At 32.6% G+C, this 22,499-nt stretch overlaps 1 protein-coding gene and 1 long non-coding RNA gene across 11 annotated transcripts in view; one reads left to right on the forward strand and one right to left on the reverse strand.

Annotated features, from left to right (window-relative positions):
* The window catches only part of LOC150097475 (uncharacterized), a 287,535-nt gene that overhangs the window by 184,129 nt on the left and 80,907 nt on the right, over window positions 1-22,499 (forward strand). For 4 of the 9 annotated variants that reach the window (XR_016549632.1, XR_016549628.1, XR_016549636.1 and 1 more), the window contains exons 5-6: window positions 1,398-1,893; window positions 18,078-18,245. The exons of 1 other annotated variant lie outside the window; for it this stretch is intronic. This is a non-coding gene — a long non-coding RNA (uncharacterized LOC150097475). Of the gene's footprint in view, window positions 1-1,382; window positions 1,894-3,119; window positions 5,918-18,077; window positions 18,246-21,094; window positions 21,141-22,499 lie in introns of those variants that run through there. 4 more of the 9 variants (XR_016549629.1, XR_016549631.1, XR_016549630.1 and 1 more) reach the window with 3 other exon arrangements.
* The window catches only part of LOC150097478 (androgen-induced gene 1 protein-like), a 124,522-nt gene continuing 108,040 nt past the window's right edge, over window positions 6,018-22,499 (reverse strand). For both annotated transcript variants that reach the window (XM_090406714.1, XM_090406715.1), the window contains exons 6-7: window positions 18,294-18,445; window positions 6,018-9,357 (exon numbers count right to left, since the gene is read on the reverse strand). In XM_090406714.1, coding sequence (XP_090262840.1) covers window positions 9,314-9,357; window positions 18,294-18,445 — 196 coding nt within the window. In that variant the 3' untranslated portion in view covers window positions 6,018-9,313. The remainder of the gene's footprint in view (window positions 9,358-18,293; window positions 18,446-22,499) is intronic.

Here is a 22,499-nt window from a genome sequence, read left to right on the forward strand (position 1 = left end):
GGATGGTGTCTGGAGCAACTGATCTTCAGAGAGTTGAAGTCTCCAGAAAAGCATACAATAGGACCACAGGGCGAGGATTGGTGTGGCACATCACCGAGCCTTTGAGTGACCATACGGCATCTGTTGATGTCCAATGAACAGATGGATGGAGATTTGTCATAGAATATCTGGAGACAGGGGAAGAATGAGAGGCCATCCCTGGAAGCTGTAATAAGGTGGGTGTGAGAAGTAGATTTTTTTTGCATGGAGAGTGATGAGTGCAGGGACAGTGAATGCATTTGAGTCAAGGTATGATGAGCTGTGCACATGAGAGTGAAAGCTCTCACAATGAGTCTTTTGCTCTTATAGTGGTCTGTGGTTAATAATAAATCTTACTGGAACCTTAGTAGAGGTTTTTTCATAGATGGTAACTATGAAAGCAGCTCTGCTCCAACATCTGGAATTCGATCTTCTGAATTATGTAGTGTAGCCACTGCAAAACTTTTATACCTCCATATTTGAGCTTTTTTGATCAAATATCTTTTACTCCAGCTACCTTTCCACATATCACACTTTTGATAGGTTTTTTGCTTACATATTAATATGTACTCTACTCTACTCCTGTTTGCATTTCTTTTGAATATTTTCTACTACTGTTTTGTCACTGCTTGTTTCATTTAATAGTCTTTCAAAGTAATTATTCAAGATGTCTAGAATATTCTTATCTTCAGTTTTCATGTTACCTTTATCATCTTTGATTCCTTTAACAGTACTCTTTTTTTCCATTTCTAAGCATTTTCAATAGCCTCCTGAATATTTTGTAACTTCCTGATATTTATCTTCTTATAATTTTACTGAAGTCTTTCTATGGCCTTTGTTTAACTGAAAATGAAGCTAGAATGAGGTAAACTCAGAATAACTTAATTATTTAAAAACATGATTAGTGTCAGTCTAATTATGTAGATATTCTTAAGGTGTGGGAGAAAAGAAAAAAACTATCACTTGATACCATGTCAACAAACAAACAGTATCTATTCAGATTAGCCAGTAAAATAATATTTCTGAAAGTATAAACATATAAAATGTATAATTTTTATATGTTTATAAATTTTATATGTTTAAGTTACACATAACTTAGCTCTTAAATTTTTCTCTGTTTTCTTATTTTTTTTTTTCTTTTAGAGCATCTCCTGACTTATTTACTAGGAACTTTTTATACATTTTATATGTTTATACTTTGTTTTTTTTTTTTTTCTTTTTCTTTTCTCCCACACCTTAAGAATATCTACATAATTAGACTGACACTAATCATGTTTTTAAATAATTAAGTTATTCTGAGTTTACCTCATTCCAGCTTCATTTTTATATCCATTAGATATAAAGTAAGAAGTAATATATTGCAGTTCTTTCTGTAATAGATCATCTGAAGAACAAAAGGAGTGGGCATGATGAGCCAGTGTTTTAATAGTTCCTGCCTTTTGACTGGGATGGTGATGAGATTAAGCATGGATATAATGGCCTGTATGAGTCTTCTTTCTATAGCCTGAGAATTCCTTCATCAAAGGAGCTTTGAGTAATTTTAATGTTTTCCTCTTCAGATACAGAAGAAATAATGTGCATTCCTTTTAAAACAAAAAAGTTTTAAAACCACTTTTAAAGCCTTTCGACCATTCAGAAAAATCTCCATCATTCTCACTTCTCCTAAGGACAAGCTTCCACATCTTAATTATCCAGGTGTTTAACCCAATTCCTTGCTCTTGTGGATTATTTTATTTCGGACAAACAGGAAGATCTGCCTTTATTCGGCTAGAAGAACACCGTCTTACCTTGAACCTGAACATTCTGGACTTACAGAACATGCCATCATCACTAGACATAGAGTTCACTGGAAAAAGACAAGGGTCCTTCACAAAAGTAGGTTCCTCATAAAATGGTTTTATAAAGAAACGTGTGAAACTTTACTTTCTTCGCCTAACTTAAATAGATCTGATGGTTTACGTCTATCCCCTTTATGGGAGATAGTACTTTATAATTCAGCTAATCTTTCCTAACTTTTTATTGTATATATAATTTTTTTTTTTTTTTTTTTTTTTTTTTTACTGTTTAATTTGAGCTTAAAATGCACTGAAGATGCCTGTGACACACAGGTAAAAATTATGCTATTAAATAATCTTTTTACATGAGTTTTTCCGTTATAATTTTGTATTTATTTGTAGTTACTTCTAGGGTCATAACCTGTATTCAATAGTTATAGCACTGAATGCAGGTGAAGAATGAAATTTATGAATTGTATTAAAAAGCTCTTCTTTTTTTTTTATAAGAAATAATGGAAATATTACAGAAAACATAAAATAAGGTATCTTTATTAAATTTCTGAAATAAAAGTACTGAATTATAAGCTCATTAGATTACATTTATGAAGACTCAACTACTGTTTGAGATGATTAAAAAAAAAAAAACTTGAATAATATTACAATTCTATGTTTTGACCTTTACATTAAGGTCAAATTAACACACACACATACACATCAGTGTGTGTGTGTGTGTGTGCGCGCGTGCATTTAAGAAATTTAATGACCAGAAGCCGAGATACCAAAAGAGAAAAAAAAAAACTATTTGAATGTACAGCTAGTTTCATCTTTTTAGAAGGCTTCATTGGGTGTGTAACATGAAAAGAGAGATACAAAAATATATATTACAAGAGAATAAGTTATAAACTTGCAAAATTTTGGATAGAGGAGTAAAAGAAGTGTATGTATTTTAAATTTCTTGAGAATTTTAGCTAACTTTGATAACACGAAGCTAATATACGGTAAAGATATAAAGCCTTTTACATATCAGTACTATTATTTAGTTACTATTTAATCAGCCTGCTCACCATACTGAAGTTTCGGTGCATAACACTGTACATCAGGTGTGCACCCAGTGAATTCTTCTAAGAAGGTGAAACTAGTTGTGCATTCAGATAATAGTTTTTTTTTCTATTTTAGTATATCTCAGCTTCTAGTAAAAGTATGGCTGAAAAGTTCTGATAAACAGAACCTAGAACAAAAATGATATTAATACATCTGATACAACCACAAGAAAGAACATATCTTTCAACCCATGTTTCACCAAATTATAATAATTTGTTCTTTTAGGATATATAAGAAGACATGTCAGAGGTTTTGAAGAAATTTGAAATTATCAAACTGTTCAGCACACCCTTATAAATGTCAAGACAGAATTTTAATATTATTCAGGATTTATTTATTTATTATTTTTTATATATCTCAAATGTAACTGTGTCAATAAATCTCATATAGGTGATGATTGTCATTCAATCATACTGAAACAAACTGAATAATAAACAATCGTATATACCAGTGGTCCCTAAGCTTTTTCCCCTCCCACTTAACGTGCTTCAAACTGGTTTATATCTTAACACAGCAACTCCACATTTTCAAAAAACCCTAGGATATCCCACGTTGCAAGCTTACACCTGTACCCAAGACAACAATTGTTACCTGTGAAGGTTTTTTTACATTCAAAAATATTATTTTATTGGTTAATCGAAAAACTTCATAGCACCCATATGCAATATCAAAATACAATACCCAGTTTGTGAATCACTGCTATATATTAAAGAAACAAGGAATTTACCATTTTATGTATTTTCAATTCAGTAAAAGATTTTCTTTTTAATAGCATTTAAAACTTCATTTGTATGAATCTCAAACAGGAAAAAATGTACTTAAAAGTACTAAATTTTGAATAGTCCACTAGTAGGCAAGGAAAAGTAACTATTTATTTTGTTGTTAAGGTATAATAATAATGCATATATTGCATCATTATTATAGTTTAGCAATAGTATGCATCATTAAAAGTAAAATCTGGCATTAAAATCTTAAATGTCGTTAGTTCACACCACCTTACAGACACATTTTATTGTTTATTTATAATGAGAAAAACTGCAAAGTATACCCTATTTGATCACAAAAGAAATGAAGAAATTATGAAAGAATTAAACTAAGAACCAGTAATAGAAAAAATTAAAAAATATAAACATAAATGGATGGAACACGTTCAAAGAATGAAAACAGAAAGATTACCAAAACAACCTTAAAGTACAAGCCATTAGGAAAAAGAAAACCAGGACGTCTTCTTAAACAATGACTTCTAAGGCCAGAACAGGTCATGCTAGGCCTAAATCCTTGATACGCATGATGATAACCTAAGTTTATATAATATAATAATAAGTACAATTATATAATCTATATAAACTAATCCATCTCATGAAAAATTGCAGATTAAACTTTTTAAAGAGCATAAAAAGCTGGTCCCTATAAGATGTATAAGTTCAGATATTGCATCTAAATACACCCTGAGTAAAATTAGAGCAGTGATATAGTTTTTGATGCCCTCTATATACAAAAAAAAAAAAAAAATCATTTTACAACATTAAAAGGATATCTGCATAAATCTCTGATATGAGTGATATTTCAACAGGTATTCTAACCCTAATTAAAATATGCTTAAATAAAGCAAAGAATTTATTTAAACCAATAGTTAGATTGTGTGTGAATCATTTAAATAAAATCTTATTTATGCTGAAGAGCATCAACTGTTGCAAAAATAATGCTAATCATATAAGACGAATACCCTCAAAGTTTTATAAAATACAGTCAAACTCTCAATATATCAAGTTCACAGGAATAAAGAAATAGTGGAACTGTTATAGTGGATGATTTGCTGTAAACAAATTTCTTATATCATAGTATTAAGGATATAGGATTTGGCTGAGCCATTTTGGTAGTTTATTATACTAAGCAAGCTGACTAAAACAGTATTTGCTATAATAAGAGTTGACTGTACATCAGTTATGTGAAGACTAAGTAACTGATGACTAAGTACATTTTACACACAATATCATCAACTCTACGAACTAACTAATAAGGTTCAATGATAGTTTATAGATATAAGACAGTTTGCCATAGTGAATCTTCTTTGGTTGGAATGTTTTAGTTTGTTATAATAGTGAATTTTCTATACTGGTACTTGCTATAGTGAGAGTTAGCTATTAATGAGATAGTTAGATATTATGAGAAAAAGGGAAGAGCTTATGTTGTTAGAGCTAGCATTTGTGTATACATCAAAAATGTGAATATTCAGAATTGATTACAAAATAATACACATAAAATTTCAATAATATATCAACTACTATATAATACTCAACTGCAACAATCAATATTATCTGATAACTATCATAACAATGCAAAACATGCTATTAATATACAGCATAAAAAAAGTTAGGTATGTACACCAATCTAATATCATAAAATTATAAAACAACTCATTTTTGAACCGAACAATTGTATTCAGAAAAACATTTCAAGAATACAATGATCATAGCATTACATTATCTGAAATCTCTAAAAATAAATACTAAAGACACAAACAGTAATGCAAAAGTATTGCCATGTGAATATGAGTTAAGATATGAATTAAGGCCTCTATCTCTCTCTCTATCTGTCTGTAGCACCTTCACCCATTTTTACGAAATAAACACATAAATACATGTAATCAATCTTTACACACATAATTGCTACTTGATATATCTTAGAAAAAAAGTACATGCATTTCTAAAGCTATAAAATTACAAAGAGGTATTAACAAGATATTCTAGCATATTATTATAATGAAATATATGCTTATGAACAGAAAATGACTATGATAAGACTATATATAAGTTAATTATAGCCTTATGATTTTTTTTTTATAAAAAAACTGACTAAAGTCAAGCCTTCAAAATTATGCAAGTAATTAAACATCAATTATAAATTATAGTTTTAAATTTCACTATTTTAAATTTTCTGTTTTATTTCCAAAAGTATTATGAAGACTTTCATATCCACATAGTCTTCAGGCAGAAAGAAAAAACTCAATAAATAAAATAAAGGGAAATCCCAATGTCAAATTTAGCAAATTAGAAGTAGTTACAGTAAACATAACACTTACTGTAACTACTTCTAATTTGCTAAAGACTTTTAAAACTTCTTTAAAAACACAGTAAGAATGCTTAGTATAGTTTACTTCCTTGCCAGTGTTACTCACTATTAGGCACTTAAGGTAATTAATTATGATAAAAATCTGTAACAATTAAATGTGTACATCTGAATCACAAAACGCATATCATTATAATGCAAATAGATCAGTGTGCTACATAAAAATATATGAATGTACATAGTAACGTACTAAATAAAAATTGCATTTTTTTAATGCATTGCATTCAGTATCATAGAAAGAGCACTTAACTATATACACATCCAATGAATATTTGGATTCAGTTTGATTATTTGAAAAACTTACTTATTTAATTTCATATTTAATCATTTGTAATTATTCTTTTTAAATTTCTGCAGTATTCTTTTAACAGGTATTGTCAATATATATTATATACATACAGAAAATCAATTTTCATATGCTATAATAAAGTTTTATATTAATTTGGAAACAAAACAATAATATATTTACTTAAGTAGTCATACAAAAGTAAACGGTTGTTAATTATAGTTAGTAACTACCAAAACAAATATTTGTGGTGATTGGGCCCTAGATTATACAGATATGTATATTGAATTATTCTGAATATTACTGCTTTGCATTACAAACTAAGATGTAGTTATTGTTTATCTGTTATGATGCACAGCATACCAATATATGACATGTCACAATGAATGCTAAAACCTACATAAAACTGAAACTACTGGTCTTATCATAATACATTCGGTAAATATGAGTGCATATCATTATAAACTGTAAAAACAATGTTAAGTACGTATATATATCTTAATTAAATCAAAGCAGAAATTCCTGAGATCAAATGCATATGAAGTACTTTGTGCATATAATTAATTTTAAAAAATGTTGGAACATTCATTTTGCTTTTAATAAGGTGAGCAAAGGTTTGAGAATATTATAACTTAGTGGTATTCTAAACTTGTGGGTCATGTAGCTCCTTAGATTTAATTATAGAAATGAACAAACAAGTTTTTTTTTTTCGTAAATGTAAAACAAACTTCTCTAACAATGTGTGTGTGTGTGTGTGTGTGTTGGGGGTGGGGGGTTAAAAAGACTGTACAAAAGATTTTTAAACCCATTTTTCTCTTTCAATTACTCAAAACTATATGATCAGAAACATTTTTCAAAGCATGCATTTTTTGCATAGCAACATATACTCACTTTACTTAATACACTGTTGGACCTAAAATATGGGAAATGTGTAGGAATCATTTTCATTAATTAGCTATACAGATGTGAGTGAGTCAAGTAATTTTCAAGGGTAAGGAGAGCATGGAAGACTTCTTTATTATAGAGCAATAATTGTGAAGGTCTTGGAAGAGCAGAGTACAGTTACTCAAGATGAGAAAGAATTAAAGAATATATCAACAATGAATGAAATAACACATACAGGCTAATGATGTTTGCGTGCGCGCACACACACACACACACTGGCAGCGTGTTCCATACAGCCTGCTAATATATATGAAACAGTTTGATATATAATAAACAGTAACTCTAGGAATGACAAAAGGTGATAGTAAAAAATGCTCGAATGAGAACTTCATTATATCATTTAATGATTATGCAGAATACAAAGGAGTACAAGAAACAGAAATCCAGGAAAAATGATAAAAGCATTGTAGTGTGTGAGCAGCATGTAATTTGAAATTGGAAGAGCATCTCTCCAGTAGTTCTTGCACAGTAGTCTCATATTTCTACAGTGAATTCAGTCTGGAAAAAAAAAAAAAATCTGTGGAATAGCAACGGTACAATATAACAAAGCCTAGCACTTTATGGCTCAATTAAAATATCTAGAGGACAAAGTTACGCATATGTTTACATTATAACTCATGGTTTGAGAAACACTATGACCAATATATTTGACACTCTCGCTATAGAAAAAAACCATTATAAACTCATGAGCAATAAGCTACTGAAATGTTTTAGTCAGTCTTACAGCTACAATGCTTCTCTAAAGGAAATTCACCATAACAAACTCTTCAGTATAATAAAATATTATTTTATTATTGTGAAGTTTGCTATAGCAAGAGTGAATTGTAAAAGAAATAAGTTTAAAAAAATCACACTCTGGTAAGAAGAACATAAAGATGAAATCCAGAATTGAAATGCAACTGCAAAAAGAAAAGTCAGCTATTGCTTTTAAGTTTTAAACAAAATGCAATAAGCTGCTAGCATTTGATATTAAGATGAACAGGAGTCATGGAAAAACAGTGACCAACAATGAAAATAATCTGAAGGCATCTGGAAAGATATGAAAAGTCACATGCAGGCAGAAGCACACATACAGACATAAAGGGAATTGAGACAATTCAGCTATTTCATGCAGAAACTATAAAGTGCTGAACAAAACAGAAACAACTAATATTTCTAATATTATCAAATGAATTCTGTATTTGTGCATGGAACCAAACTTGAGATTCTCTCCAGCTAAATATTCATTTTAGACTGAATAAGCAAACTTTTGATCTAATTATCTCATTAATGTAATGCTGCTGACAGTGGGAATTCTAATGAAAATCAGTTGAGGTAATCAATGACAGAATCATTTTAAAATGAAGATATTAGAAAAGAGCTTTGCAAAAAATAATAGGCAGAATCTGGAAGAGAATGTATTATTAAACTATTATGCAGTTAGAATAGGTATTGTCTTGCTTTGGCAGTTTTGAAAGTTGCTTAACATAGCACACTGTCCTGATTGTAGTATCCTATATGCTCCATGAAAGGAAATTTTTGAAAATGATTCTTAATAAAATAATATGTTAGGATACATAAATACACTGTTATAAAGCCAAAATTGTGTGGATTTTTTTTTTAAATTAAGAGTTTTAAAACACTACCTTACATAAAAATGAGTAAAAATCAGTTTAAATGCAAAATCAGTATTCCAACATTGTGTCCTGACTTTATAGGTGTTTTGAGCATTTTATTGCTTATAACTATAAAGATCACTAACATGAAATGAAACAATTTCCCTCTCAGTGCCAACTGTAATAATGATAAAGAAGGTAAAAAGTTATTTTAATAACTTTAACAACTAAATGATATAATGATTATATATTTGTTAGGTAAAAGGAAGAGTATTCCTATAACCTTGATATTTTTAAAAATTAGAAATGAGCACATAAGATCTTATATTATCTCCTTCCAGGACTTCAATAAAAATATATTTCTAACCAGATACAGTCATTCATGCCATATGTGTTATACTGCCATTAAATAAATGGTATATCTGCTTATGCTATGGAGGGAATAAAAGTTTTGAATAAATACATTATGCTTCCTTTTCCAAGGCATGCTGGTTTCTGGAGTGGAGATCTAAAAAATAAAACTAGTATATAATTCCTATTTTCTCCATACACAAATTTAATAATAAACTTAATTTAATCTAATTCTTTGTTCGTTTTTTTTTTTATTTTGTGCTACCATCTCAAAATATACACTTCACAATGCAGTTAAATTTCATTTTAATACACCCAGAAGTAAAAATTCCTACTGCTTAAAAAATTAACAATGACTATTTAAATTGAATTTCCATCTATCCATCTACAGAAAATAAGTAACTCACAGCCTGTGAGTACTGGGAAAGCTTGTTGGCTAGTATACATTTACACCTTTTTCATTATAATAATTCCAAACACCATATAAGAACAAAATAAATAAATTTATTTATTAGGATACTGATATTTCATTGAATTCTTCAGAGCACAAAAGTATACACCATAATGCTTAATTGCACAGTGATATTTTTTTTTGAGATATGTGATTATCCATTAAATTGGATTATTGGGACAGACCTTAGATTCCACAGGCAGAGAGTTACTATGACACCAAAGATATATGTGTTGGCAGTATGAATATCTTCCATATACGTGTACATTGTGATTTGTTTATGTAATGATATATTAACACATTTTTTCATTTCTTAAATAATAAAATTTTTATATATTTTTGTTCACTGAGGAAAAAAAATGAAATCAAAACATTCTCAGCAGAGCAGAAACACAGCTGTGTCCCATGTACAAACAAACAAACAAAAAAAAAAAAAAAAATCCAATAGTTTTTGCTGAGTAGTTTTGCATTTCCTGCTCTTTCCATCATTTCTGAGTAGAAATTTATGAGTTTTTTTTGTTTTTTTTTTTTCTAGTATCATCAAAATTGAAAATATAAAGAATTGTAATATATTAGATGGTAAACATACATCATCATCAAATTCCTGACATATACCCTCAAAAGGGGTGTACAGGATATCATAGTACACCTCTACATGAAAAAAATATAAAATGATGGTACAACATGGTGGATGATGGTCAACATTCACATATACAATATTTCAAACCACGTGTGTGTAATACACATAATACAGTACCACTGTGCTCAGTTTATTGATGCCGTACTCTTTCCTCAGTTTACTGATAATTTTAAAGAATTTCAAGGACCTGCAGCGATCGTACAAAATGAAACAGAGGTTTCTACAACTGACGTCATTGATCTACTTCACGCACACAATAGAGCTCAGTAATGGTGGGAAAAAGCTAAGTAAAAAGATTTAACAGCTGAAACTCCTGTTTGTTCCTTTATAAAGAAAAAGCAATTGAGATGTTTGAATCATAAGATTCAAATTTCAAAAACATTAGAACAGCTCCTACAGATTTTTAAAAAATGCTTATGCATGCTATTACGAAATTTATAAAGAAAACTAAGATCTTGGCGAAAGTAGTGAGGGACCTTATACAGCATTGGGCAGATGAGGGTAATGTTATCTGTGAGAATCAACATGGATTTGTGAAAGGACGCTCTTGTTTTAGCAATATGCTAGCCTTTTATAATAAAGTTACAAGAACATTAGATGAGGGAAAGGCATATACTGCAATTTTCTTAGACTTGGCGAAAGCATTTGACAGGGTGCCACATGATAAGCTGATATTTAAGTTGCAGCACATGGGTCTGGATGTCAGATTGGTCAACTGGATTCAGGATTGGCTGTCTGATAGGTATCAGAGAGTTGTGTATGGTGGAGCAGTTTCCAGGAGGCAGAGGATTACAAGTGGGGTCCCACAGGGCTCAGTACTAGGACCTATATTGTTTAACCTTTATATCAATGACATAGCCAGTGGATTGCAGGGGGATATTCAGTTGTTTGCGGATGATGCAAAGCTGGGAAGGATTATTAGTAATAGTGCAGATGTGGTAGCCCTGCAAGAGGATTTAAATAAGCTAGATAGATGGGCAAATGAATGGGGGTGTCAGTTTAATGCACCAAAATGTAAGGTCTTGAGGTTTGGGAAACATCGATGGGATGCTGCATACTCTATGGGAGGAGTTATACTGGAGGAAGTAGGGGAGACAAGAGATCTGGGGTTGATGATTGATAGAAACCTGAAGTTTAGGGGACATATTGCAAAGGTGGTGAAGGTAACACAGAGGATTGCTGCTATTATGAGAAGGACACTGACCTGCAGAGATAAGAGGGTTATCATTCCATTGTATAAGTCTCTGATCAGACCACACTTGGACTATTGTTCTCAGATTTGGTTCCCAGGATTTGAAGGGGATAAATTAACTGTGGAAAGGATGCAAAGACGGATGACAAAGATAGTTTCAGGACTGTACAAGGATAGTTATGAGGATCGGATGAGAGAATGTGGACTGCAGAGTTTGGTGGATAGAAGAAGGAGAGGTGATATGATTGAGACTTTGAAACTGTTGAGAGGTGGTTACAGGGTGGACACTGGGGAGTTCTTTCGCTTGGTTGATCAGCAGGAAGGAGTGATGACAAGAGGCCATCCCTGGAAGTTACGAAAGGAAACTGTGAGCAAGAGGGTAAGGAGTGGTTTCTTTGTGTGGAGGGTGGTTGAGCCATGGAATGCATTGTCTGATGGAGTGGTGGGAACGAGAACGGTCAGCGAGTTTAAGGAGTGGTATGACAGACTTTGTGTTTCTCAGGGGGGGGGGGGACCTCCCTTCGATGAGTCTTGACAGACTTTATGTCTTAGGAAGGACCTCCCTCGATGAGTCTTTTGACTCCTTGGAGGCCTGAATAATAATAATAATAATAATAAAAAACAGAGGACTGTTTTCTTAGAGACAAAAGACTTATCATTTGCTTGTTTTAAAGGCTATGAGTTCATATTTTGGGCTTTTCTGAAAAAAAAAAGTTTTCATATCTTTGCACAAATAAATCATTGTTTAAGGATAAACTATTGCATTATTGACTCTTATTATTTTTTTTTATGTGGGTTTCACCAATGAAAGGTTATGTAAACCTATAGTGCATTTGTACTGCAAGTGGACTGAAGTTTTTTTTTTTTTTGCTATTTTTATTATTTTTTTGTACTTTTTTTTATTTTTTACATAGTCCAGAAACCCTGTTCTAGAAAACAAACATGGAACTTTTTTTTTTTCAATCCATGTCAGGCCCTCCAATAAGCAGAGCGGTGGTCGATGAAATTCTTCTCCCACCTAAAACGTTACTGTGGTTAAATTTCATTCTGGAAAATGTAACCCTTATTTTATATCTATTTTCACAGACATGATATCTATGAAAAACAAATTCCTGCTTTATTATGCTCAGACCAGAAAGGGTGACTGCCATTTGGGCAGGAGGTGAGTTTATGGCATTTGGCCCATTCAAAGTCTGGCTTGGACTTGGTGATGATTCTTTTACAACTATTGCAAGGTGCAGTGTAGGCAGGGTGGGCATCTGGAGTTTTGGTCTTGAGCCATTCATGGTAAGCAGAGGTTTTTTCTTTTACAGCATTGGCACACTTTTTTGAGAACCAGGGTTTGGATGGTGGCTAAGAGTTTGGAGTGGAATGAGGAATGAAAGCCTTAATTCAGGTGAGGATGATTTCTGTTATTCGCTCTGAGCAGGTTTTTGGATCAGATGAGCTGAAGCAGTAGTTAAACCATGGGAAGGAGGAAGAGAAGTCACGGAGGTCCTGCCAACTGGCTCTTGTAGTGCCAAAGGTTATGAGACTGTGAACTGGTGGATGAAGGTAGTGCTGTGGCAAAAGTGAATTGTATGAGGTTGTGGTCAGAGTTACCAAGAGGAGAAATGACAACCACAGTATACCTGGAAAGGGAGCTTGTTAGGAAGAGGTCAAGTGTGTTGGCAATTTGAAGGGGGGGGGGAGAGATTGTCAGGTATTCTGGTCAGGAGATTGATGATTTAAGATAGGTCACTGCTGATGGTAAACAGCTCACCATCCCTGCCTGCTTGATCAGTGAAACTGGAGAAGGGGAACCAATGTGAGTTGTGGACACTGAAGTCCCCAAGAAGAATGATCTCACTATCGGGGTATTTCAACTGCAAAAAGTTGAGCTTTAGAGAGAGAGAGAGATAGTTGAAGAGGTCAAAGTGGTTGATGGAGTTTTTGTAGAGTGACAGAGGGAACATATGAAAAGAGCAGGCTTCTTTGGTAGAGAAATTTTGAGCCGAAATAGATCAAACAGTGGGAATTTAAGGGTTTGCAGTCTCTGGCATGTGTCGGTTCTGATGAAAGAACCGACACATGCCAGAGAAAGAGCTGTGTAATATGTAGTTTGGGTAGTTGAGGTTGTTAGTTGGGGGTTCTGATAGGAAAAGTATTTCTGGTTTAGATGACTGTAGGTGGTGGTGGTGAACATCATTTATATTGCTTTTAAGGCCAATGTTGGTGAAGTGGATGTGGAAAGTTTTTTTTTTTTTTTTTTTGGTAAGAATTAATGTTGGTGGGTTGTTTTGATTGGATTTCTGTTTGTTTTTATGATTCTTTTGGTTGGATTTTTGATGTACTCTTTATTATTATTTTTAACTGTTTTTTTTTGTGGGAGAATTTTTGTGAAGTTAAACCACATTTTTTTGGATTGTGGTCCATTATATTTTATTAGGAAAGAGATAAAGAGAAAGTGGGGCATGCAGTAAAAGGTGACAGACTTGCAAACACACAACCAACACAGAGGGAACTCAGTCTCCTGTCCATCTGTGGCCTCAACAGTTTCCCCTCCAGTCATGAACTGGCAAAATACATGGCTGCATGATTTGACAATGGCTGATCGGGAAGCCTCTGGATCATTACTAACTGGTTTGATCCAGTGTGCTATCCAGTGGACAGCCTGTAGAACTGTTTTACTGCTGTACCCTTGAATAGGGAAGGGTCCAAGTCCCCTGCAGTGAGATTGGTATGTCATTGAGGGAGTCACTTGTGAGAAGAGTGGGGGGGAGATGGAAATCGGACCCTTGCTCTAACAACCAAACATGGCAGCAGCCACTTGGTCTCTAATAAGCAAGGTGGTGGTATTTCACTGAGCGATGAAATATCCTAGAGATCTCTAGCTGGAGGAAATGCCAATTAGAACTCCAGGTGGTAGATGCTCACCAGGTTTGTGGAAACAGGCTATACCACTAGAAGGTGGGAGATGACTTGAATGCGAGCGGCTGTATATTGCACATTGAAAGCCCTTTAAGTAGCCCAAAGATATCCAATGTCATATTATATTGATGCTTTTACTGGGATTATACTAGAGGAAACTGTCTAGGCTAGGGATCTGGGAGTTTTAGTAAATAGAAAACTGAAGTTCAGAGGCTATATAGCAAAGACTGTGAATACCACTCAGAGAATCATTGCATGCTGAAGCAAACATTGACATGTAATGATAAGAAAGTAATTTTGCCTCTTTACAAGGCTTTGATATGATCTCATTTAGATCATTGTTTGCAGATTCTCTTGGTTTCTGAAGCACAAATACAAATACAGGTGAGTGGATGCAAAGGAGAGTGTTAAAGATTATATCGGTACAGTGGAATGTAGTTTATGAGGGGGGGGGAAGAGAGAGCAATGAAATGTGGACTGTAGTCATTAGTAAACAGGCAAAATAGGGATGATATGATAGAACCCTATAAATTTCTGAAAGGGTCATCCAGAATACCAGTGGATGGAATTTTTCATTTTATGGAGGGTGGAGAGAGGACATCCATGAAAATCAAGAATGAATGCAGTTAAGAAAGGGGGTGAGAGCTAGATTTTTTCTCTCATAAAGTGGTGTGTGACTAGAAAGGCTTGACTTTGGAGGTTATGAGTGTAGATAGTCTGAATGAATTTAATAGAAAGTATGATAGTGTAGTGCGAGTGATATGTATTCTCCCTTGATGAGTCTCTGATTCCCTGGAGGTCTCTTTTAATAATATCGACAGTCGTATTGATGAAAACATCTTATGATTTAATAATTGGTGAAATATTATGGTTCAAAAGCAGTTATAGTTTGTTATTTCAGAATAAATTAGGAAACAAATACTACCCAACAAACTCTTTTGTTGGGTAGTGCTTGCTTGCAGCTCTTACTCCTATATGGTGTACATATCATCTTTTTTTTTTAATTTAATTTCTAGCCTGAATATTGCACTATTTCTTGGATAATTTTGTTTCTAATACTTATGGTAATTCTTATGGTGAGAATGGATTTACTTCATTTTTCCTTCTTTTACCTCAATGCTCACATTTTATAATAATATTACCATTGAACTAGACAAGGAGAATGGATACACCATGATACTTCTAGATTTTGCTAAGGCTTTTGACAGAATATAGCATAGAACACTGTTGCATAAATTGGAGAATATGGGTTTGGATTATAACAATTAGCGGGGTTAAGAGGGTGACTGACTGACAAAGATCAAAAAGTGGTATATGGGGGGATATGAGTCTGGAAGATTTAAGGTAACCAGTAGTGTACCACAAGAATCAGTGCTAGGTCCACTGTTATTCAATCTGTACATTAATGATATTGGAAAGGATTTGACAGGCAATGTACAACTATTTGCTGATGATGCAAAGATAGGTGGGGTAATCAGGAATGCTGCTGATATGTAGTACTTGCAGAACAATTTAAATAGGCCGGAATTGTGGGCATGGGAAAATGGATGTCAGTAAATGTAAAGTCATGCACTTTGGCTTGATTAGATATTCAATGTCGTATTATATTGGTGGGATTATGCTAGAAGAAACTGATAAGGCTAGAGAATGTTAGTAGATAGTGAATTGAAGTTCAGAGGCCATGTAACAAAGATTGCAAATACAACTCAAAAGATAATTGCAATGCTGAAACAAACTTTAACATGTAAAGATAACGATGTCATTTTGCCTCTTTACAAGGCCTTGATAAGACCTCACTTGGACTATTGTGTGCAAGTCTGGTCTCCTGGTTTTCATTGTGACTCTGATATAGTGGAGAGAGAGAGAGTTAAAAATGATATCAAGATTGTGGAATATTGATTATGAAGACAGATTGAGAATTTGTAGACTGCAGATACTAGCAAACAGGAGAAAGAGGGGGTGATATGATTGAGACATACAAACTACTGAAAGGATCATACAGGATTTCAAATGATGGAAATTTTTCATTTTATGGAGGGTGGGGAAAGGACAAGAGGGCATCCTTGGAAGCTGAGAATGAATACCACTAAGAAGGGGCTGAGGGGTAGATTTTTCTCTCATAGAGTGATGCATGATTGGAATGGATTGCCATTGGATGTAGTATGTGCAAGCAATGCAAATGAATTCAAGAATAAGTATGATAGCTGGTACGTGTAGTATTTGGCCTCTCTCGATGAGTCCCTGACTCCCTGAAGATCTCTCTTAATAATAATAATTTTCCTTGTCCTAACGTGTTCTTGTTAGTGTCATAATCTGGTGGCTTCACTGATAAGTGTTGCAGTGTTTGTTCCACCTACTATCCAAATTCATTGCAAGGCATAAACAAGTGTTCAGTTGCATTATTGCACTCGTGAAGTTCTGTCATTCTACTCATTCATTGTTTAGCTAAATGTCACTGAATGTATGACTTTGTATAGCTGACCTGCAATTCTCACTGAAAAGAAGATGGTAAATGGAAACTTTAAACTGAGACACTGGCAATTACAATATTTTCAGAAAAGAATGCTGATATTTTAAGTGCAAACATTTATTCAAAAAAATTAAGACACCACTGAATGAATATTATGAATTGACAGTTTGAAGTATAAAGATTTTCCTTTGAGTTGACCAGTTCAATGTGAGATTCATGTGTAGATCAGCATACATACATCTTATAACTCAGTTACTCCTATGCATATTGCAACATTTTTAGAGTAAATGTAACTACATGATCTGAAATTCTGTCTTTTACTACTTTTACTATTATGTCTTTAACTTCACTGAAAAGCATTCAGTGAAGTTACTTTTGATGTGTATTCTTTAGGGAATCCCAGGAAAAATCTGTGGGTGTAATCAAGTTGAAGCTAAGAGGTAGTCAGGAAAATAGTAATTTTCTATTCAGTCATCTATTTGGGAAACTGGCAAAACTCCAATGATTTTTAACATTGCCAGTTTCTTTAAATTGATTGCACTGCCACTTCATACTTTTATTATGGTCGATAATACAGATAGATTTACCTAAATTCTTGTTGCACGCAAATAAACAGAAATTTTAGATACCATAAAACTCATCAACTTTTGTGTTGAACTCTGTCACTGTTGACATCTACTGATTAAAATGAAATGGGTATGCATAAACTGATAAGTAAACAAAATTTAAGGTTAGTAACTATTAACAATTTGGATATTTGCATTTGTGTTTTTAATTAAAATAATTGTTACCTGCCTTGTTTTGGTTTCCTGCCTTATAAACTCTTACATGCACACATTTTTATGTAACTCCTATATACAAAGGGTAGTACATTAGTGTGCTACCATGAGTGTGCTAAGGATCTTTTCCATAAAAATAAATATTACACACAGAATTTTTAACAACTGTAAAAATACTATTTTTTAAAATATCATATTAAAAATGCTATTTTTAATACATGTCTCAAACACACAAAATTCAGTACACTGAAATATGTAAGTGGTCATGAACCTTGATTTTTAAGAATCTGAAAAGATAAAAATTTCCCCTGGAACTTGTCCAATATATCATGTAGTGTTATGAATAATGGGTGTATATTTATCTTTTCTTACAAACAATTTAACAATAATTCCAAGTGTGAAAATTTGCATTTTGACTAGGGTTTTTAACATTAGGTCTCACTGTTCTTGGGTCGAATTACTCAAGGAAGTATCTATTTGGCAAATAAAGCATATACCTGATTTCTCAATGAGCCAATTCAAAGCATAATTTTGGAAGCAGAAAGGTCACTAGATAAGGTCTTATAATTGCAACAGCATTCAAAGAACAGATCAGTTTATATGGTAAGTTTTAATCAAGAGTGAAGCAAAAACTAAAAATATTTTACTTACCCCATACATACTTATTTAATAGCTCTCCACAAAAATAAAAGAGCATAATGATTAACAGGCAGAAACTGAAAAATATAATTCTCATTTCCCAACTGAGAATTCGAAGAATAGGATACACCCAAATTTCTTTTACTGTTCCTAAGTAAAAAACCCTGCAAGAAATATTTGATGTCCAGTTAAGCATATCAAAAATGCTGAAATGGATAAATGAAATTACTTTAATATCAATAAGGATTTTTACATACTTAAATAATGTATACAGAAAATTCAGGTCCATTTAAAAAAGGTAAATCATTATGTGCAAAGGAAAGAGATTTTTAACATATAATAATTATGTTAAAAGAGCTTGCTGTTTTAACATAAAATAGTGTTAAATTGTGAATGAAACTATGTTGTGTAATTTATTTTTTTTCATTCACATTTAACATTGCTTATTATATATTAATCATGATTTGTATAAAAATTACTTATTATTCCTTAATTAAGGATTACTATTTAAATATTTATTCTAAACTTAACCTACTATTAATTTATTAAATAATAATATGTGTAGAAATTTATGATAACTATATATATATGTAAAGTAACGAAAAGTATATTATAAATAATTGTATACGTAATGAAAGAGCTGATTATGTAGCTCAAATATTCTGTTTATTCTTATTTGCGAAATTTTAATGTTATGTAATCACTTATGTAAGAGTAGAGCGTTGTGTTACATTAGCGAAATGTTTACGTTCATGCGTTGTCATGGAGACGCATGAAATAAACAAGCACGAGTCGAATACAGCGTGATCTTCGGACTGAAAGGGTTGGAAAAGAAATAAGAGAAGATTATTAATTAGAGAAAAGAGAGGAAGTTTTTTGCGGAGCGGAAAGGAAGGTAGGATACAAGCAAAAGAAGTGGAAGAAAATTATAAGTTCTCTAGGGCAGAAATTCATAAGAATAGCGTTTAGAAGTGAGCCAAAACATAGTGAATCATATACTTAGCTGCAAGTGAAATCAGCTGTGGTTATAGAGGAAAATTGATGTCGTAATCGGATAAATAAAGAACTGGATATTCAATGAAAAATTCTGATTAGTTCCAGTTAGTCTAGGATTACGTCTTAATTCTGTGTTGCCCTGAGAAGAATTATAATGAATTTATCTAGTTGCAGAAAAGTAAACAAGGAAGGATATCAGTACCATATTGCTGTTGTTTAGATTAGTGAAGCGCGATTAACAATAGTTCAGTTAAAGCGTTGAAGAATTTTATTTAATGTGTTCCACTAGCTCAAATAAGTTAATTCATAAGTGTGCTCGCAATAAATTGATGTATTGAAGATTGTATCTGGTAAGAGTAGTCATACTTGTTTGTTTATTCTAACGTTAACATATCTTCGAAGTTTAAAGTCCGAAATAAGACTGCTTGGAATATTGTCTACCTTGGAATATTAGTGCTTCCTGTGAATTTTAAACATTAAATACAGCTGATAGATATTTGGAGACTGTTTAAATAAGAAGTTTCGTTTTATTAACTTGAGTTAGGAAAACTTGTAATTTTGAAGCTGTGAATTGCATGTTAAAGTTTAGAACATTGAATTGGAATGAGTGACTTAGCAAGATGTATTAAGTTATTTGTATTGTTTCATTTAAAAGTAGAATTCTTGTATTTGTTATATATCATATATTAAATGTTTTATTTTGTTAATCTAAATATTGTGTTTGCCTGAATTCCTTTTTATTGCACCGTTCATAAATATTCGAATCTTGCAGGAACCCCAAGTGGAATAGTAAATAATTCGGCCTAAACTAATGAGAAGACTGCTAACTTAATTAAGAATTGATCCTACTATTTTATATAGACTAATCTAAAAATAGGGTGGCGCAGTATAATTATAAATTTCTCTATTTTTTTGGATTGGTGATCAATTTGCGATTAAGTGTTATATTGATAAGAGTGACTTGAACCAAGATGGCGGATTTAGAACATAACATGAAAATAGAACGTCACGACAATAGCAAGCTCTAGATCATAGGTTGCCAAACTTTTTTGGGCCACCGCCCACTTTGCAAGACGTAAATTTTGTAACATCCCCCATTATAACAGTCTGAATAAAACCATATTTCAAATACTCAATACTGTACTGTCGACATTTCTTCTTATATTCAGACATAATGAAGTAATAAAATTTGCAAAAATATTCACAAAATAAAAAGATTTAATTTACACTTTGTATGACTCCACTTATCTATCACACTTTCGACTGATGATTGTTGGCAAAGCACACAAAAAATAATGAAACTTATTCCTAAACCACTGGTATTTGTAGATTTGAAATCTACCCGAATCGACTTGTTTGCGATACCATCGTACTCGTGTTTTGAACAAGTCACTGCAAGCACCCATATTCCTGTCAAAGCATGCTGAATTGAGTGAATTACCTATGTAATAGTTGACCGACATACTACTAGTTAAGACTCGTCTGCTGCGTGGATAGACTAAAGCCTGTATGGCACAATCAATTTTTACAATAGCAAAAAATGAATACATTTTTTAAGTATATAAAAAATAGAAGTTAAAATGTCCTGTATGACACGTTCAATTTTCTCATTGACATAGAAAATTGACATCTATTTCTATCTGACATGGTAAATTTTCAAATGATTAAATAATTGAAATGGAAAATTGATAAAAAAATTGATCGTGTAAGACGGGCATAAGATGAATTAAAATTCAATATTTAAATTTTAAATGATTATCTAATCACAAAATCACGAAATAATTAATTTTTAAATATTATTAATTTCTTCTATAAAGAGCCACCGACCCCTAGACCGCCTGAATGCCCCCAAATACTTCTGATCCCACTATAGCCCCCCCCTAGAAGGCTTCGGCGTCCACTGGGGGGGGGGGGGGGCAGTACCGCCCACTTTGGGAGCCTATGCTCTAGATTAACTGGCTCTTTAAATTTTGGTTCTCATGTGATGGCAGTCCCTAAGAGAATGTTAATTTCTGCACAGGTCAGTCAACCTTGCAAAATTTTATATATCACATAAATAGTTTCTGTACTTTTCTTTTTTTATTCTATAGGACAAAATAACTAATCACAAATTACATCTACAACTCTTTAGTCAAATTTCACTCGAAACTTGTCCAAACATATATGCTTGCAGTTTTATTTGAGATATTTAAAAATGCTTTTCTTATCTAAATTTTGTGTTTTGGTTATTAAAAAAAAAACAAGAAAGAAGTGTCTTGAATACTGGGATAACAAATAACTTTGTCATTTTACATTTGTAAATGACAACATATTTAACATAGTCCTAGACATTTAAATCTGTTTGCTAAAGGCAAAATGGAGGCCAATGTTCAGCCACAAGCAAAACTATTACCAAGCATTAGAAAAAAAACTTTTTTTTTTTAAATGCTGTTAGCTTACAGTATATTTTTATTAGTATCATAGGTAGGCTAAGAGTTAGATAATCCAGAAACACTACTTTAGAGATTAAACCAGCCACTTAACACTTATGATAAGCAGAATGGTGGTCTCAAATCTGGCGATGAAGTTCATCTACCACCTAAAAACACTTACAAATATTCATGGAGGGATTCAAGCCCACAGCATGTTAAATGGAAAGGATATGCTAACCAATCAGCAAACTTGCTGGCAAATATTCATAAAATAACAAGATTCTTTATCTAATTACAGTAAAAATTATAACTGTGCTTATGTTTATTAGATACATATAATCAAAAATCATATATCTTCAGTTAAGTAAATGGAAATCAAAACAGATGGAAAGAATACTGTGAGGAACTGAACAGTAGAGTGGATAAAGAAAATATGGAGGCACCCTCTCACAGGAAAATTTTGATTTGGAACCTCCTCCACTTAGGCATGAAGTTGAAAGAGCAGTTAAGCAGCTTAACAGCAATAAGGCACCAGGTGCAGATGAAATTCCAGCAGAGTTAAGGCCACAGGGGATGGAGGTATAAGAGTTTTTCATAGATTGATTACAAGGATATGGGAGACAGGATCCCAGTCTCAAGGTCATGAAGAAGTCTGTTTTCATACCACTACATAAGAAAAGAGATACGAAAGCATGCAACAACTATAGAACTATTAGTTTAGTATCTCATGCAAGCAATATCTTATTGAAGATCATGCTAAATAGGATTGAGGCCAAAGTTGAGGCAGAGATGCCCAAGGAACAAGCAGGTT

The sequence above is a fragment of the Typopeltis vanoorti genome, chromosome 17 (assembly GCF_054136105.1).
Source record: "Typopeltis vanoorti isolate ZY-2024b chromosome 17, IOZ_Tvanoo_1.0, whole genome shotgun sequence".
Taxonomy (NCBI): domain Eukaryota; kingdom Metazoa; phylum Arthropoda; class Arachnida; order Uropygi; family Thelyphonidae; genus Typopeltis; species Typopeltis vanoorti.